Here is a 26,407-nt window from a genome sequence, read left to right as displayed (position 1 = left end):
CCCATTTATGTACACACTAGCTGCCACTGAAAATTTCTCACTGGGCCTTGTGCCAGAATCCATCTCTGAGCCATCTTCCTCCATTACACAGAAATAACAGTGCTCTAGCACTACCAGGGAGGAATGCCAGAACTTACATGCTTGACAATTGTACCATCAGCTTGAGGTACAAAACCACAGAATCACCAAGTTGGGACAAGAGTAAGAAAGATGATGGTAATCTGGTTAAGTTTCTGCTTACCTGAAGAGTCAGGAATGCTGAGTCCATCCTGTGCACTCAATATCACTTCTTGACTCCCCCCTCTGTACTCACAAACCAAAAATTTCTAGATCATTTCAATTCTATTCACAAATATTGATCCCTAGATATATATTCTATGGCCTTGCGATGACAAAAAAATGAACAGAATGTAGTTTCTGCTCCTAAGAGTTCATAGGCTCTGGAGAAAGCAAGTCATGAAAATAAATAGAGCAAGCTGCTAAGTGCTATCGAGTGCACTGGAACACCATCTATGACACTGGTTAGGAACAAAATTAGGTTTGTTTATTTTATTCTTTTACAAGTAACTCCTGAGGACAGGAGGAAGCTGGAGGTGGAAGTGGTGGTTGTGATGAACAACTCGAAGTCCTAGACTTAGCTTTATTTAAATTAGGTTTTTCCAATGCTCATTTTCAAGAAATACTGAATGACCATATAGTTATAAGATCCCAAAGAAGATGGGGTGGAGGATGGTAAACTGAGTAGAAAAAAAATACCTCCTCCTCACTGCAGCAGTTCATGTTGTTGATTACGCCCTTCTTGGATCCTATTCCATTCTCTTTTTTCTCCTACCTCATTAAGTAAAAAATATACAAGGTATCTACTAGTGATTTGACTGTCTTCTTAGGTTGAGCTTCCTGTCTTCATCCTTTAAATTGTGTTTCCAGAACTGGATACTATGTTTTTCTCGCTCTTTTTCTAAGCTATTTTGTTTATTCCTATGGCTTTACCTACCATATATAGGAGTATGAATCCCATTATCTACAACTACAGTTTTATAGTCTTCCCTGAGCACCAAAATATAAGTGTTTACTGGAAACCTTAAAATTGTTGCCTCATGGGAACCTCCAAACTCCATCTATACAAGGCTAACTCGCTTCACAAAATTCACCACCTTCCGTCTAGTCTCCCTTCTCCCCTAGTCTTGGTTAGAAGAATGTCCCGATATACTCATTGCTCAAGCAGAAACATGAGCATTAGTGTCTATTCCTCTTTCACCATCTATTGAGTCCTATTAATTCTTTCTGAGTGTCTCTCAAAAATCTTCCCTTTCCTATCTTCACTGGTGTATAGCCTTACAGCCTTGTTTCAGTCCTTCATCATTTCTCTCCTGTACCAGGGAACCATTTGGCCACTCATACCCACCCACCACCGCCAAACTTTAAGCTCCTTAAGGAGAGAGACATGGTTTTCCTCCTTTTTGAATTATGTTTGCCATCTCCCCTAACAACACTGCTGGACACAGTGCTTTACATGGTTTGTTGAATGAAGAATAAATGGAGGCCTTGTGACGTATGATTACATACAATCTGCAGTTTCAATACTCTGGTGTTTTTTATCCATTTTCCTCTAGAAGTAATGGTTCTGCTCTTATAACAATCTATTACTCTAACCTAAAATCTATCACATATGATTAATCCCAACAGTTTGCTTTGCTAATGGGGGTGGGGGAAAAGAGAGAGAGAGACCGCACTTTAGAAATAGAAGCCACTGTTGTCTTTATAAAACACAGAATTGTGCTGCTGCTGTTGCTTGCTTTAGAAGGAACTGTACATTACAGCTGCTGGGATAATTTTACAATGGACTGGACAAGGTACAGCTCAAAGCAGGACACAAACACAAGTCTCAAAGGGAAACAAATGCAAACAAGTACACAGCTGTGGGGCTTCAGGGACATTTCCCCATCCATGCTGGACTTGAGAGGGATAAAAGTTTAGAAACTAAAGTGAAACCCAGAGTAGTCACACATGCCCACCAGATGGCTGCTAAGTGCAACATCACACACCAATCAGGTTGGACTGTGCACAGGAAAGTCATTTCATTATACCTTATTGCTACTACACCAGGGGACTCAGTGCATTCGACACATTGTCTTTACTTGCACAATCCTTGGAGAGTTTCCTATTTTCCTTTTTAAAGAAGGAACTTTGCCCTCCCCACCTTATTCTGTTTTGTTTTGAGCCCATTACCTCCACTCCCTTTCTTAGGCTCCCAAACAGCAGCCGGAGGTTCTAAGTCAGTAGGAATAGAGTAAGGGGAGAGCACCAACCTAGCCTCTCTCCCTGCCCAGGGAGAAGGCAAGTCCTAATAAAAGGAGGGGGTGGGGGGAGGGAAGAGAAAACCAGAGAATCCCTTCTCCCCAATCTGCTTAGAAGGCTAAATAGGAAAGAGTGCCCTGCATATCCCTGCCATGATCAGACTTTAAGAAGGAAGGCATCCCAGCTACCATCCTAGATTGGCCTAGGCCCAGTAAATATAAAAAATAACTTCCCCCAATGTAGTTTCCAAAACTGCATTTTGGCTAGTTTTGAGAGGACTTTCCACCCTGAAAGGGAAGGAACTTTCTATTCTTCTTTGTTACACATGATGCCAGGTTTAAAACACTGCCTCGCCAGCCTTGTAGACAGATAACCCATGGGCCAGCTAAGAAGTCAAAATGTCCCCTTGGCTGCCCATCCTGAGTGTCAGCCTCATTTACTGAATTCTGGACAAAAAAAGAAAAAAGAAAAACACCCCAAACTATCCAAGAACATTGTTGTTTAGCCAAACAGGAGGCCACAGAGGAGCTATCCAGTACATGGGAACCAGGAGCTTTTTAGGGAGGTTTCACGCTTTTAGATACTTTCTTCTTCAACATTATTCTAAGCCTAAGTTCCCATGAACAACAGCTCCAGGCTTATCCTGAGTTCAGCAGTAGCACCTCAACCCCCAATGGGTCAGACTGGACTAGAAAAATGATCAACGAACAGTGCTCTTTCCCATCTTTTATCCAAATTCTCTCCATTCTCTTCCCATCACTCTCTTCTTCCCCTATGTCCATCCCCCTAACCCTCCAACCCTGGAAACCAAGTAGCTCAACTCTAGGATGTCTTCAGAAAAGGGAGGTCCCATGTAGAGAGAAATGGAACCAGATCCAGAAAAAGCAATGAGAGAAACCTACTCCAAGGAGTGGACACGTGTGGAAGTTATCAGAAGCCCCCTGATTTCATGCCAGGTAGGCATGCCTGCTGAGTAACTTTGATGGCAGTCCAGCCCAGAGAGGACATTACTGGGCTTGGGGAACAGATTCTTGGTCGTCTGTAGCCAAGAAGCTAAGCCTGACTGTGCTAGCTAACAGTGGGATTATCGTAGCCATGCAGAGAATTCATCATCACATAGGCAGGCAGGCCAGCAAACAAGCTTAGTGAATTGAAAAAGGGAAAAGGATCCCAAGGAAAGAGAAAAGTAGAAAAGAGAGGCAAAAGAGTAAAACGAAGGGAGCAAGAGACCTGTCCAAGAGGATGAGGCTGGGGTCCCCCAACACTTCCTCAGAGCACAAGTAAGAAGCACCACTTAAACCAAATCCAAGAAAGCCAAAGCTTGTTGCTAACACCACTTCTCAATCTGCATGCACCATCTTTCAAACAAGAATAATTATCAAGGTCAAAGTATTTTTCAAGTCTCAAAGATTAAAAAAAAAGAAAATTCAGAGCAAGAGGTTATTTTCTTGCCATCGCCCAAATTGCTTCTCTTGCTTTTTTATTTCTTGAACAGCATGTGCAATGCCAAAGGGCTAAAAAATGCATTGCAAGCCCCAGCTCAAAACCCAAATGGAGAGAGTGAGGCAAAGAGAGAAAAAGGAGAGAACATAAACTTGTTGCTGAGAGTAGGTGGCTACCACCAGCTCCCTATGGATATTTGCAAATGCTGGTGAATGACTGGACCCTCCAGGAACAGTGCCCTGATCCCAGCCCCAAAATGCACCCAAGAAGAGAACATGCAGAGCCCATTGTCCCAAGAGAGCTCCCCTCCCCAAAGGGTGACTGAACACGAAGTAGACAGTATATGAAGGCGATGGACAGGGCAGATGGAGTGTTGGCATCACTCTCTTTAGGCACTTGTGTAAGGAATGTAGGCTCTCCAGTGAGCTGCCTCCTCCCAGAGCCCTCCATTCTGTTCTTCAGCTGGGCTGTGCCCATGGGGCATCCCATACTGTAGCCAGTAGGAAAGAAGTAAAGGAGGAGTTACTCAACAGTCCTGATGCCTTCTCCATAATCAATGTTTGTGCTACGTTTTGTGAAGTTGCTGAACAAAGTAGCCAACCAGAACAGAACCTGGGATAGACTGTTTTGCATAGCAAATCTGGGTCTGTACAAGGGCTGCTGGGGAGGGGAAATGGTAGCTCTAAGCGCACAGGCCTGGATCCAGACCAGCCTCCAAGCCTGAGCTAGGTCTAAAGTGTCATGGCTTCATCACCAGATTGGGGTAAACCCAAACTCAGGCTCCTTAAAGAGGAACTTCCACACTGAAGCTGCAACTCCTCATCCCAAGCAGTGGGACAGGAAAAAATTAACAGTTAAGGAAAGAGGGGGCCTTGCCTCAAGGCCAGTAGGCACCAAGCTAGAAACCCCCTACTTTTCCAGTTCTGCAAGACAGCCAAACCCAACCTCTATCCAGGGAGACAAAAAACAAAAAACAAAACAAAACAAAGGCCCACGCCACCCACTCACATGCCCTAGTGGGAAACCGGGAAAAATTCATTTGTGTAAACAGAAGCAATAGGGAGCAGCAAAATCCCCCAGCCTGTCCACAGGACACACTGGAATCTGTGATGAGCCAAAGTATCAGAGGACCAGAGAAAGGAAAGATGCAACTTGCAGGAAAGAGTGCAGGGCAGTGCAGAAGAGGGAGCCTATAGCAAGAAAAAGATATTATCTGCACAGGGGAAGGATGGAGCCTGAGCCCCACCTTAGGGAGATAACCATCCCCTACCTAGCCAGGCCAAAGAACAAGTCAGGTACATAGTTCCTTCTGATGGCTCAATGTTTCTGGGATGTAAACTTATTGGGCATGGGAGGGATTTCCAGATTTTGGCAATAGACTCAAGTTATGGTATAAAAATAACATTTAGTTTTTGCTCTTTTTTTCTTAATTTAGACCTAAAGATCATTTGTTATAAGACACCCCAGTTAAGAAATATTGAAACATAAGCAACTTGACCATCAGGGGAAAAAAGAAGCCAAGAGTGAGAAATGCTATGAAAGTAACTCCAGATCCAGGCAGGTGGGGAAACTGGGGGGACAGGAAGAACAGGAGGTGTAAATGGAAAGGCCAGGGGCCAGTCATCTCAGCAGCTCCAAGACTTGTCATGTCTGAAAGTGCAAATGTCAATGGATTTTAACCATCTTGAGGTTGTGGTCTTTTTAAAAGCTTAATGAATATGGAAGTCAATTCCTTCGAATGCAAAATAGCTGGCGCTCTGGTTGGAGGCTTGTTGGGTTAGGGGTATTTCTTCCCCACCTACCTCCTCTCCCACCCCCACCCTATCCCCCCCAAAGAAAGGTACAAAAGGTTGCAGTTCTGCAGCATTACCGTTACAGGGAAGGCACTGGTTACCCACCAGTAGGCGGAAGGAAGACAGGGTCGTGTCACTTCAGAGCTAAGTGCCATAGTGCCTTAAGTCTTACTAGGGGCTGGATGTCTGTCAGGGAGGAGGTGTAAGGTGGGGTAGAAAAAGTGGAGAGAAAGGAATAATGGAAAGGGGGGTGGCAGCTGGGGGAGGAGCAACCAAAACCATTAGCATTAAAAATCTTCCTACAAACTGGATTTTCAACCCATTAAAACATCTAGTATTCTAAAATATTGATCTGGGTCTGGTTTCGTTTTTCCTCTTAAACAAATCTAGACCTTTTCTGATTAAGGCTCCTAAAAAATCCTTCCCTCCTCCCACCCACTTTTTTAAGCCCCTCACTCTCCCATCTAAAGTATCAAACCCAAACCTACCAGCTTTTGTCCGCGGGGCTGCAGAGCCGACCTTACCAAGCTGTCAGGCATGAGTCTTTAGCACTGTGAGTCACAAGAGACACCTGTGTGTATGGCGGGCACCAGTGCTGCCCCTCTTGGTCCAGTGGGGTCAGGGCCAGATGTGACAAGATGGGTGAGGGGTGGGGGTCATGAGGTGGACATCAGAAATTGCTGGCTGGTGGTCTGGCTTACTGGCCCTGTCCCCCACCCTTTCGCCCCCTTCGTAGAAAGAAGGAAACAAGGCCTTCTGAGCTCCTCCCTACCCTCCCTCCTCCTCCTCCTTGCTTCCTCTGGATTTGGGCGGCACAGCTCTTGGGGCTTGGAAAGCTTTCTTCTATCCAGTGAGGTAACAGCGTTCTGCCTTCAAGCGAAGTACATGGTGCGCAGAGTATCCTGGTGAACCTGCACGGCTTTGGCCAGGGCCTGGGGGTCCCGCCCATTGCTCTGCCCCGATATGTGGCTCCCCTCTCCACTGAAAAGCAAAAATGAAACAAGTCCTTCCTGGTGCAATGAGCTACTGCTAATCCATTCCCCCAGGTACCAATTCCCATACCACCTTATGAGAAAACCCCAACCCAGATCTGGGCAGAAGAGCCCAAGGACATCAAATTGTACAATATTCGTTTCCTTCTGCCCAAGGAATGTTGAGAGGGTCTGGTACCCGAGGCTGAAACAAATGGGAAGCCAGCTTGATCCCAGGCCTCACCTGTCATGCTCCTTGTCCACTAGGTGGTATCGTGCCCGGAAAGCCACCAGACGGGCATAGTAGGCAGGTGCTGGGATAGAGACGGAGCGTGTGCATCGTACATAAGTGTGGCACAGCTGGTATGTCAAGATCTGGAGCTCGTCCGCTGTGAAACGGTTGTCATCCCAAAGGACATAGTAATGGGATGGTCGGCTGGTACCCTGGGAAGATAGGAAGGTGAGGGGCCCCAGACTGGGCAGAGGGGACAGCCAATGCTAAGGAACAGGATCACTGTTACAAGTGTAGTTGGGTTGAAAGATCCACTCAGGAATAGGCAGACACAAAGCCACCTATGTCATAAAATACCCTTGTTATGGGCAACCTGCCTAAGACATTCAAAACGTACTTCTGTTCAAGTATGCTAAAGGCTTATTAAGAGAATAATCCTGTTCTGAATGCCACTCAGTGATGACTGATATATTCTACAGGCAGTGGGAATAATCAATTCATCTTTGACCCACTGGAAACCCCAGGACATAGCCCGACTACCTGGATGCCTGCGTGGCTGCAAAGATAGAAGTCAAACTCAAATGGGTGGGTGATGTTGGTGTCCACAGTTGTCCCAGCTGGGATGTTACCACTCTTCCCAATCTGTACAGAGAAAAGACAACCAAGATCCCAAGATCTGCTTGGCCCTAAGAAGGGTTCTGACTCAATCCTACTCTGATTCCACCAAAATCTCTGTTCCCAGAGGGTACTAGATCTTAAAATAATGGACTTCTCCTGTCACACAGACCTGTGGTTAAGTGCTGGTTTCACCATTTAGAAGCTGTGTGATCTCAGCAAGTCATTTAACTTTTCTGAGGTTAAACTCCAGCTAATAATGGTACCTAACTCACAGGGCTGCTGTGAGGAAGACACCTTTGTGCAATGTCTGGCATATAGGACAAGTTCAGTGAATGTTAGTTCCCTTTCCTTTCTCTGGGAGCTGGTCTATATAGGATCTATAGGCCAGAAAGCTAGAAAGAGGAAGAGAAAGTATAAGGGAAGGAGGGGAGAAAGAAAAAAGGGAAGAGAGTGGCAGAGGAAGGACAAGAGCCCTAGGGGGAAAGGGCCAAGGAGGATAGGCAGACGAAGGACTAAATCCCCAGATTTATCTCAAGGCCTTCTTCCACATTAAGAGAAGGGAGACAGGACAAAGGTATGGATGGTTTCCTCAATTTCTCACTCACTCGCTCATTCTTGTCAGCACAAAAAAGGCGGGTGTGATGGCGTTTCTGCACCACAATATAAGTGATCCCAGGCTGGTAGTCCTTTTCCAGTTTGATGCAGGCATCACGAATGGCCAGCAGCTCATAGTGGAGGATCTAGGCACAGGGTAAGGAGAGAGACAAAGAGATATATAGCTCCTCCTGAGTCACATTTTTCTGAACTAAGTGGTTGCCATTTGTAATATGGCTTTTTGCTCAGCTTCCCGTTATAAGCTAACACCCAACCATTAGGAAGGACAGCCTCTTCCTGACAAAATCAGCCTTATCCTCAGTTCACCTGATATGCTGCTATAAAGCCTTGGCTGGGAGGCTTGGTATCAGCAGAGAATACTCACCTGGTTCCTATGCATAAAGAGACCTAATGTCAAGACACAGAAACAAAGTACACAAACATCACTATAATCACAGTGCCCAAAGTAGGGTAAATTTCAGGTTTAGAAGGATAAAAGGAATTCCCCTGTGAGCTCCAAGAACGGAGCTGAGACCACCAGAGAAGAGCAGACACACAGTTCAGGAATTGGTACAGAAGTAGTAGATGAATTCAGTCCTACAAAGAAAATGGACTAGCTAAAGAAGGTAAACAACCATATGCAATAGTTGCCTTGTGGCCTTAGATGTCAGATATAGGGGGTCAAAACTGTATGGCAGAAATGGATACAATGGAAATCAATTAGAAATAGGTTTAAACCCAAGCTTTATCTGGCTGTATTCCTGTGAGCAAGCTACTTAACTCTTCTAAGTCTCATTTTCTCCACATCTAAAGTTACTAGTAAGATCAGCCTCACAAAACCATTGCAAAGAGTAAGACAGATTAATTAAGTAAAAGCATAGAAAACCTAGTAGGGGGCACCTGGGTGGCTCAGTTGGTTAAGCATCCAACTTCAGCTCAGGTCATGATCCCGTGGTTCTTGAGTTCGAGCCCCACATCAGGCTCCATGCTGACAGTGCAGAGCCTATTTGGGATTCTCTCTCTTTCTGCCCCTCCCCGACTTGCATGCACTCTCTGTCTCTCTGTCTCAAAATAAACAAACTTAGGGGGAAAAAAGCTTTAAAAAAAGAAAATCTAGTAGGGGCTTCATAACTGCTGATTGCTTTACTAAGCAGTTTGAATTTTAACCCAAGGCTAGGTGAAGCCACTAGATGTTCCTGAACAGAGAAATGATAGGAAAAATTTGTCTGCTATTTTAGGGAACACTGGATGACTTAGAGAAAACTGAGCATAATAGTTAAGAGCATAGACTCTGGAATCAAGGACCAATTTGTCTGAATTCCAGTTCCATCACCGTTTAGCTTGGCTGACATTGAAGAAATTATTTAACATTTCCGAGCCTCAAGTTTCATCTGTCAAATGGGATAATTATTCTTATTTCATAGAATTATTCTAGGCATTAAACAGAACACATATGAAGTGCTTACTACAATTCATAGTATGTAAGTGGTACCCAATAAATGACAGTTGTATTACTATTAAACAGTAGTCAAGGAGACCAGTTCATTATACTACTCTAAACAAGAGAATATGAAGGCTTGGCAGGGAGAAATAGGAGGAACATTATGAAGGTCAACAGCAGTGGTTGTCAAAGTGTGGCCTCTAGACCAGCAGCATCGCCTACCTAGGAATTTGTCAGAACTACAAATTCTAGGAACCATCCTAGACTCACTGAATAGGAAATTCTTAGAGCCCTGCAAACTACTGTAACAAGCCCTTCAGGTGATCTTCACGCATGCTAAAGTTCTGAGAACTACCAGTCTAAAGAATCAGACTTCAACATGAACCAACTAGTATATAGGCACTGAGGGTCTTCTGTTAAAAGAAAGGTCTATAGATGCTTGTACATACCACCTCTCAGTTGTGATCTCTGCTCCCAAGCCTATTGCCAATAAGCAAAGCTCTCAAAGAAGTAGCCCCTCCTCATGCCAATAGCCTAAAAAACACACCAGTACTCTCTGCACCCATTAGGCCCTCTGGCCCCAACATGAAGGTTTTCACCACCTACTTTGGACCCTACCTGGGGGAGCTGGCCTTCAGGAACCCCATCTCGGTAGAAGATAATGCGGGTAGGCTTGAAACGGGTGGACTTGTAGAACTGGATGAGCAGCTCACGCACCATGTAGGATAAGTCTTCAATGATCTCTTGCCGGGGCCGCTGCACCCGCACAGTAGCACAGTAACGGCTGGGGTGGGCATCCATACTGCCTACCACCTAACAATCAAAGAGGCAGGATCAGCTCCCAGAACCTCCACTCTCCCAATACTGTCAGGACATAGATTTGGAGAAAGCTTCTTAGCAAAAAAATAAAAATAAATAACTATGCAATCAAATTAGTAGGTTTTGGATTCAATGAGTCCTGATTTCAATCTCCATCTGATCTTTTTCCTCCTCTCGAATGGAGATAAGAATGCTACCTGCTTACAGTGTTACTGTGGTACATATAAAACACCTTGCATAGAATCCACAGTAAGTACTTGATTAGTTCAGTTCTTACCCCTTGCAGGGGAGCATGCGAAGGTACTACTAGCTCAAAGAGTGGCCTCAATGAGCCATAAGTTTGTCCTTTTCTCAATTCAAGTGTGAATCTACCCAGGAACTGTGGTGAAGAGTGTTCTTGCAGGAGGTACAAACAATATCATTTTCAAAGTGGGTAGGGGCCAGAGCCTAGGATGGATGACCACAAGGAAAACAACGATAAGCACATTATAGGATTCCCCTGCATTTACTGAGATTATCCCAATCTGCCTAGAGAAACTTGAGAGTTGAGGAAAGAGAAGTGGGAAAGTAAGCCTGATCTCTCTAGCAATTTGTAATTCCCTGCTCCAGGGACAGGGAGCAAAGAAGTCGGGAGAGGGACTAGAAAACCATCTAATCTATTAGATGGATCAGGGGTAGGGATGGGAAAAAGGAAAGGACAATCCCAGCAACTAAGTAACCACCTTAAAAAGGATCTCAGAGAAGAGACATGGTCTTTCCCATATCCCCAAAGTGGGCATGGAGAGAGAGAGAAATTTGAACACAGAGCAAGAGTGATGTAGACTAGGCAAAGTCTCTGGCCACCGCCTACACTCCCACTGCTTTCTCTGAAAAACAGATACCATACAGAGTTAGTTTTATGAAGATACCAAGGGAGTGGTTAATGGGGATGATCAGCTGAAAAAAAGTTCTTCTGAAGGGTCAAGCATAAGAGCTGAGGGAAGGAGATTATGTGTAGTCTTCAGAGCTAAGATGAGAACCTTAAGAAGAAGCTGGAGAGTATCACTCACTGCTGTGATAGAAGGTTTTTTCCCATCCCCAGCTGGGGGGTGTGTAACATCTGCTCCCAGGAATATCACTGGCTGTTGAAAGACGGCAGAGCTAAACAAAGAAGAGAAAACAAATAGTGAGGAGTTGAGTCTTCTCCTGGCACCATCTAGCACTCATTTTGGTCACCTCTCCTTTGTGTCTGAATGATTCTCCCTGGCCAGGGTCCTATCTCTTTGTCAGTCCCCACCATGATACCTTGCTTGGCAAGGCAAGTGGGCAATAGAGTTCATACCGCTGGTGTGGGACTAGGATGTTGTTAATGCCACCAAGTTTGACATTGATCTTCAGGCAGAGGTTGGACAGGGTCTGAGGCGAGGTCTTGACCACATTCTTCACTTGCACACACTGTGTAGCCATTCCCAAGAGTGTATCTCCAACACGTTTCACTTCAGCTATGAGCAGAGAGAGAAGTGATTAGTGCATTCAACAAATATTTACTGAATGCTGATTAGATGTCAGGCAGTATATGAGGTGGTAGGAACACAATGATAACCAGAAACACATAGGGTCACTAATCAGAGGTTACTTTCTAGTGACTAATCTTAAGTCATGAAAAGTAAAATGATCAATGCTACAACAGAAAACTTCATGAAGCTATGAGAGCATTTAATAGCAGGCAATAACCCAGTCAGGAAAGGATTAAGTAAGTAATGATTGAAATGAAACCTAAAGATAGAAAAGGACTTAGAAGAGAGGCGGAGTGGGGCACCTGGGTGGCTCAGTTGGTTAAGTGTCCGACTTCAGCACAGATCATGATCTCGTGGTTTGAGCCCTGTCAGGCTCTGTGCTGACAGCTTGGAGCTTGAAGCCTGCTTTGGATTCTATGTCTCCCTCTCTCTCTGCCCCTCCCCCCTAGCACTCTGTCTCTCTCTCTCTCAAAAATGAACATTAAAAATTAAAAACAAAAAACAAAAAGAGAGAGAGGCAGAGTTGGGAGAGAATATTCCAGGCAGAGGCAACACCATGCAAAAATTCACTCTAAGAGATATGTTTGAGAAATTGAAAGGCCAACGAAACTAAAAAGGAGACCAAACGAACCATGGTATAAGAGAAAGAATGTGGTCATTAGACTGATCTAGCAAGAAATGAGGGTAGCGTGTACTAAGACAGTTGCTTAGATGGAAAGAAACCGATTTCAAGAGATATTTAAGGGACTCAGTGATGATATATGTGAGCAAGGAAAAAGAATTTTTATGGATAACTTCAAGTTTCTAGCTTTTGTAATAATTTTGAGATAGTTTGAGTTTGAAGTGCTTTTGGTCATCCCAGTGGTATCAACTAGACAAATGAGAATAGTAGTTGAAAGCTCAACAGTCTGAAAGGAGATGCAAATTTGTCAGCTGTTCAGGTACAGGCAGTAATTGAAGGCACGATCTTGATGAGATCATCAAGGAAGAGAACAGATGAAAAGAGGGCTTAGACCTGAATCTTGAGGAACTCTCAATATTTGCAGAACGTTTAAGAAGATGAGTCTGCAAAGGAGAAGCATACAGAGAACTAGGAGGAACACAGTGTTGTCTCATGAGTGCCAAGGGGAGAAAGTATTTCAAAAAGGAGCAAGTGTTCAACAAAGTCAATACTACTAAAGATCAAGTAAAATAAGGACCAGAAACGTCCTTTGGATTGACATTGGTAAGGCATAAAGGCAAAAACTATTAAGGTGTTACAAAGTACCAAGGAGGAGATGTGGGATCAATGAAGGATTTAGTGTGTTTTCAATGAGAGAGACTGAGCATGTTTAAAAAGCTAAAATGATCATTTCCACTGTTAAGAGAGATGGAGTAGTTAGTGGCAAACCAGTGCTTCTGCAGAGAACATTCAGAAAAGCCAGACAAAATACAGAAATCCTCTTCTGAAGGCAGCAGAGAGGTGCTCAGACAAGAACCGAGGGCAAAAACTCCAGAGAGAAACAGAATCTCACCAAGGTGAGCTGTCTTCTGCAACTGCTTTTACCCTGGGTACATTTGCTGATTCTAGGTATGGACAGGAGGCTGAGATTCTAGGCTTTGCACCAGCAGAGGAACCACTGCCAAGAGATGAAGAAAGCAAGAGTTTCTGAAGGAGATAGACCAGTTCTATATGTGAAAGGTTAAAATCATATATATATATATATATATATATATATATATATATATATAATACATATTATATAATATTTATATATATATATATTTTTTTTAAAGAAAACATAGACCATTATTTTATGATCTTGGGATTTCTTAAACAGAATGCAGAAAGTACTAGCCATAAAGAAAAAATATTACACAAATTGAACTACATTAAAATTTTAAATTTCTGTTCAACAAAAGACTCCATTAAGAAAGCAAAAAGACAAGCCACAAAGCACAGAAGATATGTATAATGCACATACGTATTAAGTAAAGGAATTATAAAGAACATCTATTACTCAGTAAGAAAAAAGTAGTTAAGGCAAAGAAAAAAAAGGGAAAGACTTGAGCAGGCACTTTACAAAAGACGCTACTGAAATAGCCAATAGACATATAAAAAGATATCCAACTTTATCAATCATCAGAGAAATCAAATTAAAAGCACAACACAATTATTACGGAATACCACAAAAACGGCTAAAATGAAAGACAGAATACCAATTTGGGTAAGGATATAAAATATCTAGAAGTCTCATACACTGCTGATTTAAGTGTAAAGCGTACACTTCCCTCTTCGAGTGCTTGGGTGGCTCAGCTGGCTGAGCGTCTGACTCTTGATTTTGGCTCAGGTCATGATCTCATGGTTGTGGGATCAAGCCCCATGTCTTTCTGCACTGGGCAAAAAGCCTGCTTAGGATTCTCTCTCTCTCTCTCTCTCCCTCTGCCCCTCCTCTGCTTGTGCACTCTCAAAAAAAAAAAAAAAAAATTATATATATATACATATAAATCCCTCCTAGATACACACCCAATCAAAATGGGTATATATGTTCAAAGGATATGTACAAGAATGTTCACTGAGGCATTATTTATAATAGTAAAAACTGGAAACAATGCAAATATGTCCACTGACAGTAGAATGGATAAATACATGTAAACTGTATTTTACTCAATGATGGAAAAACTGCAATAAACTACAACTAAACAAACATGTTGAATCTCACAAACATAATAGTGAGTAAAAGCCAGACACCAAAAAGTACATAATAAACAATTCATTTGTATAAAGTTCAAAGACTGTCAAAACTAATCCATGATATTAGAAGCCAGAAAAGTGATTACCACTAATGGGGAGTTGTAGTGACCAGCAGCCTGAGGTTGTAGTAATGTTTTGTTTCCCAAACTGGGTACTGGTTACCCTGGTGTGACATTTTGTAAAAATTCAGTGAACTGAACTCTTAAGATTTCTATATGTATACTACAATAAAAAGTTTACGTTTAAAAAAAAGGCAATAGTATCAATTTAGTGGAAAGTATGGAGTTGAAAATGCTAAGGACAGGTTGAGATACAGTACCAGATCAGAACGGGGCAAATGTCACACTGTCCTTCTATATTCTTAGGGCAGCCACAATGCAACTGACCTTGCTTTGGCCTCCAGGGAGGGAAGGTAGGGGTCTTTAGAAGAATCTAACTGCTCTTCTCATCTGCTGGCTTAATTCCTAGACAATTGGCTAAGTTGTCCAAGTGGTATAATCAAGAAACAGTATGTAAGTAGAAGAAGCCCAAAATCCTAATCAAGGCTGAGATTGGACAGAGGTGTAACATTACTGAGCCCAGGGTGGGGAAAATTCTCTGAGTAAGCACTGACCTCCCCAAGCATGCTACACTACATTATACTACTTTCCAAGCAAAACAAATACTGGATTCTCCCCTTTGCTGGAGGGAACCAGAAATGTGGATAATTACTCAAGGCAGTTCTCCTAAAAAGTATCCTTATTTTGCATCCAAGGGCCATCAATTTAAGGTCCAAGAGAGACTTGGATTGAAGATCAACCAACTTCACTACATAAGCAATTATTAAGTATCATGTCAATGGAAGGTTCCACCTTATATGTGCAGAGGAAAGAAGGTTTCAGAGCAAAATAAGATCTACCCTATGCTCAAAATAATATCAAGGTAGGTAGTAACTGATCAGCAGCCTGATACAATTTCCAGAAAGATTTATCCTCTAGGATAAGAGATGGCTTCCGGGAATAAGTATATTTATTAATAAGTTTATTTTTGTGAGGAAGAGTGAGAGAGACAGAGAGACAGAGAGAGCACGCACACGTGGGGAAAGGGACAGAGAGAGAGGGAGACACAGAATCCAAAGCAGGCTTCAGGCTCTAAGCTGTCAGCGCAGAGCCCGATGTGGGGCTTCAACCCACAACCGTGAAATCATGACCTGAGCCGAGGTCAGATGCTTAACCAACTGAGCTGCCCAGGTGCCCCTGGAATAAATACATTTAAACTGGGACTTGAAGGATAGAGAGAATTTTAAGGGCAACATGGGGAATAAGAAGAGTACTTAGATATTTTAGACAAAGGCAAATGAGGTAAGCAAAACCAGAGAATAGAAAGCACAGGCAAGAAATGAGCATCTACAGTATCCACAGTGTGCTAAGCACTGTTACATGTTGCTTTCTTTTAACGTTTATTTATTTTTGAGAGAGAGAGAGAGAGAGAGCGTGCACGCACAAGCAGGGGAGGAGAAGACAGAGGAGAAGACAGAGAATCCAAAGCAGTTTCTGCACTGTTAGCACAGAGTCCGACCAGGGACTTGAACCCACAGCTGTTGAGATCACGACCTGAGCTGAAATCAAGAGTCGGACACTTAACCAATTGAGCCATACATGCTGCTTTTTATATAATTAATTCATGAGGCTCAGAAAGGTTAGGTAATTTGCCTACATCAGTAAACTGGCATCACCAGGATTAAAATCTATTTCAAATTCTATCTAATTCCAGAAAAAGTGATCGTTCCAGTATGTGTGGCAAAGGGAACAATACAAGATAAAGCTGAAAAGTTAAACATAGATCAGGACCCTGAAAAATTTTTACTTTGTGAATTTGAGCCAATGAAGGTTTTTTTTTAGGAGTAGAGTCACAAAAGGTCTCATCGGGGCGCCTGGGTGGCGCAGTCGGTTAAGCGTCCGACTTCAGCCAGGTCACGATCTCGCGGTCTGTGAGTTCGAGCCCCGCGTCAGGCTCTGGGCTGATGGCTCGGAGCCTGGAGCCTGTTTCCGATTCTGTGTCTCCCTCTCTCTCTGCCCCTCCCCCGTTCATGCTCTGTCTCTCTCTGTCCCAAAAATAAATAAAAAACGTTGAAAAAAAAAAAAAATTTAAAAAAAAAAAAAAATAAAAACAAAAGGTCTCATCAAGTAACCTATTCAAGAAAGACTTAAGAAGAGGGGCACATGGGTGGCTAAGTCAGTTAAGTGCCCAACTTCGGCTCAGGTCACAACCTCACAGTTTGTGGGTTCAAGCTCCGCATGAGGCTCTGTGCTTACAGCTAGGATCCTGGAGCCTGCTTCATATTCTGTGTCTCCCCCTCTCTCTGCCCCTATTTGTGCTCTCTTTCTCTCTCTGCTCCTACCCCACTTGTGCTCCTTCTCAAAGATAAATAAACATTTAAATGAAAAAAGAAAAAGAAGAAATGTTAAAATTAACTTGAAAAGTATGGGTGGAGACCAGAGAATGTATCTTAAAACTGTAAAAAAGAACACTGGAGATGAAGCAACGAGAAGACAGACTGCCTCCAGAATTTGGATAAAGGTACTCAGAAGCAATTATGATGCCAAACACAGAAGAAGTAAAGATAAGAGCTTACTAATAAAGACAGGAGAAGATACTAAAGACATGGTCCACCAAAACACATTACAAGAGCAGACAATATATCCATTTTATTCACCAACGCATTTAGGACCTAGCACAGTATTTCTCACACATAGTAGGTAATCAATAAACTCCTATAGAAGGGAAAAAGGTCAAAAGCAACAAATGAGCGGCACTCTCAACAATAGCCAAATTATGGAAAGAGCCTAAATGTCCATCAACTGATGAATGGATAAAGAAATTGTGGTTTATATACACAATGGAATACTACGTGGCAATGAGAAAAAATGAAATATGGCCTTTTGTAGCAACATGGATGGAACTGGAGAGTGTGATGCTAAGTGAGATAAGCCATACAGAGAAAGACAGATACCATATGGTTTCACTCTTATGTGGATCCTGAGAAACATAACAGAAACCCATGGGGGAGGGGAAGGAAAAAAAAAAAAAAAAAAGAGGTTAGAGTGGGAGAGAGCCAAAGCATAAGAGACTGTTAAAAACTGAGAACAAACTGAGGGTTGATGGGGGGTGGGAGGGAGGGCAGGGTGGGTGATGGGTATTGAGGAGGGCACCTTTTGGGATGAGCACTGGGTGTTGTATGGAAACCAATTTGACAGTAAATTTCATATATTAAAAAAAAAAAAAATTAAATTAAATTAAAAAAAAAAAAAAAAAGCAACAAATGAGAGACAGAGGTAAAGGATTGGATCAAGATTTTAATAATACATTATAGCATATAATAATAGGTGATGATTTAAGCAACTGAAATCAATGAAAATTTCACTAGAATGTAAAGACAGAGAAGGCAGGATACAGAAATCTGGAAAATACCAGGCATATCTGGTAATGACAAAAATAATTCGAGAGAGACAGGAGAAAATATCAGAAGTCAAGAGAAGTGAGAAAGGTCACAGATGGCTTTCTGCAAGGGAAGTTTAGGAGAAAGTTAGAAGACAGATAAAAGACGCAAAGGAGTAAGTAGCTGGTGAGGAAAGGGCCTAGAAAATGTAGAGAACACATTCAAAAGGTATGATGAAGAAAATCAAGAAAATAGGAAGACAAAAGCTAAAGGAGATGGCATGATTGTGGTAATGTGCTCTTGGGTGGGGAAACTGAAGAAGTTGGAGGGTTAAAGGGTATGAAGTCCCAAAAGTAGCAGGATGAGATAGGAATAAGCGCATACAAGGGCTGAACAAGGTAAGAGGAGGAACAGCTCTTCCTTTGAAACTGGAGACGTGGAGGGAAAAGAGAGTAAAAGAACTGTGCCAGAGTTATATATTGTCACCCCTCTCCTTAAAAGTGGGAGAGAAGAAAGCTTCTCAGAAAGTCCAAGTCATTCCCAGGCAACAGACCACTTACAGAGCCACCACAAATTCCACTTGAGTGTGCTTTACAATGTCCTGATAGACAACACACTCCTAGGAACAGGAGTCTGGACTGACCCATTTCTCTATCTGGCCCAGCTTTGCCTGGCATAAAGACCAGAACCCAGAGGATCCCAGTAAATGTTACTGGGATGGAGTGTGAGCAGGTAAGCAGGACCTGGGATGATTCAATGGCTCATATAGGCTGATATTTCTCCTATAAAAGGAATAATGACATTAAGGAAGAACTCTGGCTGGATCAAAGAACCCACACTGAGTCCTCCCTAGGAGCCTCCAGGGAGCTACCCTGAGAAGAGTCCTATCTTCATTATCACTGTCCCCAGAGAACTGTACCATACACTGGCGTCTTCCCTGGCAGGATGACGATAATGAGCTGCAGCCCTGAGTAGGTGTTCTTGAGATGCCGGAACATGGGCTCCACGCTGTCTGCCCCCTGCGCATATTTGCAGAAGCAAGGCTGGCCCTGGATGGGCATCCCTGCATCCTTGGAAATCTTCCGCAGCTGGTCTGTGAAGTTCCTGCAGCACAAGTATGATCATGACAGGAGGCAGTGAGTCCCACTTTAATACCTCTGAATAAATGCCTCCATCTTAGGTACCTAGCACTATGATAACCACTGAGAGATTCTGAGATAAATGAGATATGATCACAGCCAGTGTAAAAAACACATTTGTAGTTGAGTAGGACAAAACCAAGCTTGCTAAGTATTTAATGGTGCAAACAGAGAGCCAAGGGAGCCCAGAGAAAGAATCTGTGGGAATTGAGTCTCCACCTTGTCCCAATCAGCAATTGATTCCTGTGCACTAAGTCCATAGCAATAGGCAAATGCCCAAGAGAAAGGCTTCTGCTCATATTAAAAGAAGCTCCAACAGTGATCACAGCACAGGAGGTGCTCAGTAAAAATGAATTCCCTCCTCCCCTACTGATTCTTTGAGACCTAAGAGCAAATAATTAAACAAGCTTCTTTTCTTTGGCTTTAGGGCTTTGCCCTACGAAAGGAAGAAAGGGTACATATGTAGCAGATTTTAAAAAATCTAACTACATAAATACAGTAACAAATTGAAATGGGTAGCAGGAAATTTAACTTGTGAAAATCCTATATTCAGATTAAAAGCAATATACAAGTAGACAATAAAAGGAATTGTTTAGGGGACATTATATACCATACAAATAGCAATACGATAGATTCAAAAGTCTATATAGTAAGAAAATATTTTTTAACATATTTAGTAAACACACACACAAAATAAATACAGTATGATACTATCATATAAAATTTAAAAGCATATATATATAGGTTTACAAAATATATAAATTAGATAGGAAGGTCATGATAGTTCATGACAGTGGCTACATCAGAAGGCAGGAATGGAACTAGGATTGAGGATATAAAGGAACATCAAATTTAATAAGTCAAATTTAATAAGTGGGTCTCTACTTCACAGAAAGTGGTATTCCCAATCTTCTCTCTACCACCAGATCACACTTGGTATACTGTGTCCTGTGCTGGGGACCACGATGTGTTTAAAGAAGTCTAGAATGGAGGGGCGCCTGGGTGGCTTGGTCGGTTAAGCGTCCGACTTCGGCTCAGGTCATGATCTCATGGTCCGTGAGTTCAAGCCCTGCATCGGGCTCTGTGCTGACAGCTCAGAGCCTGGAGCCTGTTTCACATTCTGTGTCTCCCTCTCTCTCTGCTCCTCCCCTGTTCATGCTCTGTCTCTCTCTGTCTCAAAAATAAATAAACGTTTAAAAAAAAAATTAAAAAAAAAAAAAAAGTCTAGAATGGAGAAGGTCTTGAAATCCTGTCCTAAAAGTGATATAGCTGAGGTAACAAGACTTCTTTAGCCAGAAGTAAAATGCTGAGGGTTGACCCTAGGACACCCTCATCCATCCCTAATTACCAATTTATACACCTCCACAGCCACCTCTTCTCCCTCTGTCTCAGTAGAAAGGATGCCTTTTCCTGTACTCTGGGGATCCCATCCCTCATACACAGTTAGGAACTTTGCTCTATTTCCTTTCTAGATTCTCAGAGTTCTGTCTTTAGCTTCTGTTCACTATTTACATTCTTCCTGGACAATCTCATCCACTGCCATACCTTCAGACTCCCAGATTTTAATCTTTAGCCTAGAACCAAACATCCAACTAGGTACCACTGATGCAGGTATACAAGCCATATTCTTACCCCTTGCATCTGAGGATACTGAGAGAATGGGATGTCTGATGAACTGACTCCCAATTCCAAGATTCTAGGTTTATTAGTTTCTGTACCCCAAAATATCCAAAACAATGGATTGTTTCTCGAACTGGACATGGGAATATGAGAGAAGCACACAAAAAAATTTATCTTCCAATAAGGTGACACAAAGACAGAGAGCTGGGAGCCTTTCCAATATTGCTGTGGGCCAACTCTCCAATGTTAGGCCAAGGCTGGGAATGGCTTGACCCAAATGGTGCTAAAGTCCCAAAAACCCAGGAAAGGAGACAAGAGGAACTCATTTAAAAGAAACTGTAAGTATGATGGTAGTAGTCGGCATCTGAGAGCAGAGGGGAGAAGGACAGGCAGGGCAGCCAGAGTCCCCACATTCATCAGGTGCTACTGTAACTGATTCTCATTAAAATCCCAAAGCCAGCTGAACCTGCCAGGGCACAAAGCTCTAACATCCTTGTCAATAATGAAAGTGGTCAGCTCCACCAGCTCTTCCTCAGCCTAGGAGTGCACTGACCCTATTCTGGACGCAGAGTGAAAAGAAGCCACTGCTTCAAAAGAATGCAGGCACTAATCAACTGTACACTTTAAATGGGTTAATTTTGTGGTATTTGAAATACCTCATTAATAATAAGACTGCAGGGGGAGTGCCTGGGTGGCTCAGTCGGTTAAGAGTCCAACTTCGGCTCAGGTCATGATCTCACAGTTGGTGAGTTCAAGCCCCACATCAGGCTCTGTGCTGACAGTTCAGAAAGCTTTGAATTCTGTGTCTCCCTCTCTCTCTCTTTCCCTTCCCCACTTGTGTTCTGTCCCTCTCACTCTCAAAAATAAATAATAAAACATTAAAAAAATAATAATTATTATAATAAGACTGCAGGGAAAAGTCAGTTACTTCTTTACTATTTATTCATTCACCCAAGACCATTACTCCCCTAAAATGTTCCTTTAAACCATTTGGCTGTATCATTTTCTTCATTGCTGTCATCTATTCCTAGTCTCTCAGCCACAGGTAGCTAAGAGGCCCTTACAACTCATGTTCATCTAATTCAGGTCACTTGGACTTGAATGAAAAAATTGTATGCATAGGAGAGAATAGCTCAGAGAACCTTTTGTTTCCAATGAGGAATAGAAACTTAGAAACCTCAGATCTAATTTGATCCCAACTCTGACACTTTCTTGATATGCAAACCTTGTACAAGATACTCTTTGAGCCTCAGTTTCCTGAAAATGGAAATACCACCACCTACTCACTGTGAAGATGAAATGAGAGAACATAAAATTAGGTATGGTGCTGGTACAACACTATGGTCATCACTACTATTATTTACTACCAATGTTAATAATTATAACAATAAAATAATTCAGGCCCCCCTCAGGAGATTCATGCCCTGAAATCATCTCTGACACAGATACAGCTCCTCATCAAGACTTCTGACCACAGATGGACAGAAAAGGAGCAGGTAAAAGTTTGAGCCAGAAAGAACAGGGAAGCAGGGTCAAAAGTCAGAAAGAAGACTACAGAACAAATCTTGGCTCTTTGTGGATAGGGGAAGGTAGGCAGCTCTAAGGTCCTTCCCACCCTTCCACCCATACACCCAACCCTCCTTACTTGAGCACCTCTTCTCGACACTGCTTTTGGGGTGCGAAGCAGGCGATGGCCCAGACTTTGATCTCAATCCCATTGTAGAACTGTTTTCCCCGCATGTCCCAGACACCCTGATTAGGTGTGGCAATGGCCCGGTTCTGGGGATAGGCAGAGGGGGCGTCCAGGTGAGCCTCAGTAGAGCCAGGTGAGTAGGGGAACAAAAGCCCCTGGAAACATAACCCAACTCCCCCCACCATATGCCCCAGAGATGTTGTCTGGCCCTGACCCTGCTCACCCGGCCGCCGTACTGCAAGATGGGCGCCGGCAGCACTCGCCCTGTCACCTCCGTCATGTCATCCTTCACTTTGATCCCAAATTCCTGGATGTAGGGATCTAGATTGTAGCTGGCATTCTTCATCTGTAAGACAAAAGAAGGGGATCTCAGGGGAGCAGCAGCTTGGCAATACTGCTCACCCTCTGGGTCCCAAGGAGAAAGCCCTGAAGAGCAGGTGGGGCTGGCAAGTAATAGCCCTAAAAAAGGGGGAAAGTGGAAAATGAAGTAAGTGGGAGTGGATAACACAGGGAAGTAATACAGGAGGGAAAAAGAAATAGGAAGCCAAGTAGCTACAGGGTCAAGAAACAAGAGCAGTCCTATGGAATCCCAGGCAAGAAATCCAGACTTGTGTTCTCCTGAGGATCCTGCCAAGGCAGAAAAGCATCTATGCTACCAGGGGCCCCAATGACTGAGCAACCAAGCATACATTTCTCTGCAGCCCTACTGACCAGGCGGCTAATCTCCTCCTGTCTGTCTGGGGCCGACCTAGCTGTAGCCTTTATCATGGTCGAAGTCTGGTTGTCGGTCAACTTCTTAATGCAGCGCTGCCCAGCCACAATGTTACAGACCTGAGGAAACGAGAAGGACAGGTAGCTCTGGCTTGAGTACAGTCCACCCTGTACCCAGAGCCCCACAATAAGGGAAGAGACCTTGGCTGTCAGCCCTGGGAACGGGACTGCAAAATCCCCTGTGCAGAGATAGGTAAGTTAGAAAATATCCACTTGCAATACAAAGGCAATATAGCCACTTTGTCATTAAGAGGTTGGGATCCAGAGCCAGATCCGGGCCCAGGTCTCATGTTAATTGGGGAGAACAGAAACAAACTCATAGGGCTGTTTGGAGACTAAATAAAATAAAGCACTTAAAGGACTGAGTACAATTCTGGAACACAGTAAACACTCAGTAAACTCTAGCATAAATTATTATTTACCAAATGACCCAGTAAACAGCTCTTCTGCATACTAAAAAACTCAATGTACACAAACTGGATTCTTAAGGTAATAGACAGCTCTCCAATGGTGACAAGCAGTCAGTTGCTCCCCTGCAACTCACCAGGAAAACTAGAAATGATTCTTAATGCTTGAGCCCCAGCCTACAGATGATCACTGAGCCCTGGACTACAGAAACCACTGTCTCAGTTGGCTGACAGCATCCTCTGTTGGTGTGAGGAATATCCTGTCATGTGTTCCTCTGTTTGGGGCCCAAGAGAACACAGTGGAGATCAGAAAAGACTTTCTAGCAATGTGAAAGACTTCCATTCCCCAATATACTATATTCAGGATGCCATGAACAGGAAGCCTTTTTGGAGAGTAGAGAGAGCCAGCAGGTTGGGAAGATTTGAATCTGAAGCCCAGCTTTGCCATTTCTAGGTGATATTACCTTGGGCAGGTCTCTTAACTACTCTGAGACTATGCTTCTTTAATTTCAGCCATGGGAGAAAGCATTAGCTATCTATGGGGGTTGCTGTGAGGATTCAGACAAAATGAAATATATAACTTGTTCCCACAGGGCCAACACTATGTAAGTGCTGGTTTTCCTTCTAATTTCCAAACTTCATGCTGAACAATGAGAGGGAAACGCAGAACAAAGTCACCTGCCTTTAAGTTCCATATCCCAAAGAATACACAAATTAGTCAATTCAATTAATAAAAATCCAGAATTGTCAAAAATTACAAGGTTGCTCTCTTAAAAGCACCTTAAAGTTGTAGCATTCTTGATTGATGATTTCAGCTACAGAATCAACACTAAGAAAAGACTAAAAGCAAGGATGTGGAGAAATTGAAACTCTTGTGCATTGCTGGTGGAATGTAAAATGGTACAGCCACTGTAGAAAACAGTATGGGGATTCCTCAAAAAATTAAACACAGAATTACCATGATTCAGTAAATCCACTTCTGAGTATATACTCAAAAAAAGTGAAAGCAGAGACTAGAATGAATACTGTACACATATAATCATAGCAGCATTATTCATAACAGCTAAACAAGTAGAAACAACCTAAGTGTCCATCAATGAATGAAGGCATTTTTTTAAAAGTGGTATATACATAGAATATTATTCAGCCTTAAAAAGGAGGAAAATCCTGACACATGCTACAGTATAATGAACCTTGAAGACATTATGCTAAGTGAATATGCCAGTCAAAAGAAAGCCACATATAATTCCATTCATATGAAATGTCCATAATAGACAAATGCACAAAGACAGAAATAGATTAGTGGTTACTAGGGGCTGGTTGGTAGAGAGTAGGAATGTAAGTGACTGCTAATGGGTATGGGTTTTCTTCTGGGGATGATGAAAATGTTTTACAATCAGATAATGATGATGGTTATACGACTCTGAATATACTAAAAACCACTGAATTGTACATTTGAAGAGGGTAAATTTTATGGTATATGGATTATATTTCGATAAAGTTATTCTTAAAAAAATCCACCTGGCTATAAAAGCCTACATGATAAGACCCTGTACCTCTCTCTGAAATCATCCCCTACTACTTTTCCCCTCATATACCACACGCCAGCCACTATGGCCTTCTCTCTATTTCTCAAAAAATCCAAGTTCCCTGCTGCTTTAGAACCTTTGTACTTATTATTTACCTCCTGCCTGAAAGGTTCTTTCCTCAGGTTATTACGAGATTGGTTCTGTCTCATAGTTTAGGACTCAAATGTCTCCTACAAAAGGACCTCCCTGAGTACAATAACTAAAGTGGCTCTCCAACCCCCTCCTCCTTTACCTCTATCCCCTTAATCTGTTTTATTATTCTTATACCACTTACCACCATCTGAAACTATCTTATTTATCAATTTATTGTCTATCTCCCCCTTCTAGAACGTAAGCTCCGTGACAGCAGGGACCTTGTCTGTCTTGTTAATCTCTACATTCCCAGCACCTAAAAGAGCATATGACACACGGTAGGAGCTCAATAAATATTTGTTAAATAAACAAACAACAAGAATAAAAATATACATTATATAAATTATTCCCCTTGGAAACTAATGTTTCAACAAAAGTAATGTTAATTTGCTGACAATATATTTAACATAATTTAGCTTACAGTAGATAGCCTAAGCTGGGATTGTCCCTGAAGACTCTTGTTTACACCTCAAAAGAACATACTGCCTTCCTCTCACTTTCCATGTATCACCAGCTATTAACTAAAGTCAGAGTTCTTGGGTTTTGGGATCTCATCGCTTCTCAGCCTAATTCCCTCTGGCTAGTTCTAAAATCCTAGGGGCTCCTGGGTGGTTCAGTCAGTTAAGCATCTGACTTTGGCTCAGGTCATGATCTTGCAGTTCACGGCTTTGAGCCCTGCATCAGGCTCTGTGCTGACAGCTCAGAGCTTGCGGCCTTCTCTGAATTGTGTCTCCCTCTCTCTCTGCCCTTCCCTCATTTGCACTCTGTCTCTCTCTGTCTCTCAAAAATGAAATCAACATAAAAAAAATTTTTTTTTTTTAATCCTAGAAGCTCACAGAAGGCTTGAGCTTTGGTCCCAGCTATCTGACTCCTGCTATGGGAACAGAGTAAGATGTCATTCTAGGTTAGTGCTTCTCCAATTTTAACGTTCATGAGTCCTCTTTGGATTCTGTTAAGACAGATTTTGATTCAATAGTTCTAGGTGGAACCTAAGATTCTGCATTTCAAACAAGCTCCTACCCAGGTAATATCTATGCTATTGGTCTACAGACCACATTTTGGGTAGCACTAGACTAAACAATGAAGTAGTCAGCAATAATTTCTCCAAAGACATTTTGGCTAGTGTGTGTATACCAAATCAAATATAGCCCAATGACTCTGCATTTGTATTCTATGGCTTAAATAGCATTACTATTCTT

The 26,407-nt window shown here is 42.6% G+C and overlaps 1 protein-coding gene across 5 annotated transcripts in view; it reads right to left on the bottom strand.

Moving 5' to 3' along the window:
- Positions 1-522: 522 nt before the first annotated feature.
- Positions 523-26,407, bottom strand: part of LOC122228786 (protein argonaute-1) — a 37,947-nt gene continuing 12,062 nt past the window's right edge. The window contains exons 9-21 of one of the 5 annotated variants that reach the window (XR_006206751.1): positions 23,021-23,140; positions 22,533-22,655; positions 22,262-22,395; positions 18,777-18,961; positions 11,531-11,690; positions 11,229-11,349; positions 10,009-10,203; positions 7,961-8,095; positions 7,278-7,379; positions 6,750-6,949; positions 6,307-6,515; positions 6,023-6,085; positions 523-4,231 (exon numbers count right to left, since the gene is read on the bottom strand). Coding sequence is in view for 2 of the 5 variants with exons in the window: in XM_042954120.1 (XP_042810054.1) it covers positions 6,407-6,515; positions 6,750-6,949; positions 7,278-7,379; positions 7,961-8,095; positions 10,009-10,203; positions 11,229-11,349; positions 11,531-11,690; positions 18,777-18,961; positions 22,262-22,395; positions 22,533-22,655; positions 23,021-23,140 (1,584 nt within the window). In the remaining 3 variants the exon portion in view is untranslated. Of the gene's footprint in view, positions 6,516-6,749; positions 6,950-7,277; positions 7,380-7,960; positions 8,096-10,008; positions 10,204-11,228; positions 11,350-11,530; positions 11,691-18,776; positions 18,962-22,261; positions 22,396-22,532; positions 22,656-23,020; positions 23,141-26,407 lie in introns of all 5 variants that reach the window. The other 4 variants (XR_006206750.1, XR_006206749.1, XM_042954120.1 and 1 more) reach the window with 4 other exon arrangements.

Source organism: Panthera leo, chromosome C1 (genome assembly GCF_018350215.1).
Source record: "Panthera leo isolate Ple1 chromosome C1, P.leo_Ple1_pat1.1, whole genome shotgun sequence".
Lineage (NCBI taxonomy): Eukaryota > Metazoa > Chordata > Mammalia > Carnivora > Felidae > Panthera > Panthera leo.
This window is presented reverse-complemented; position numbering and strand designations above follow the sequence as displayed.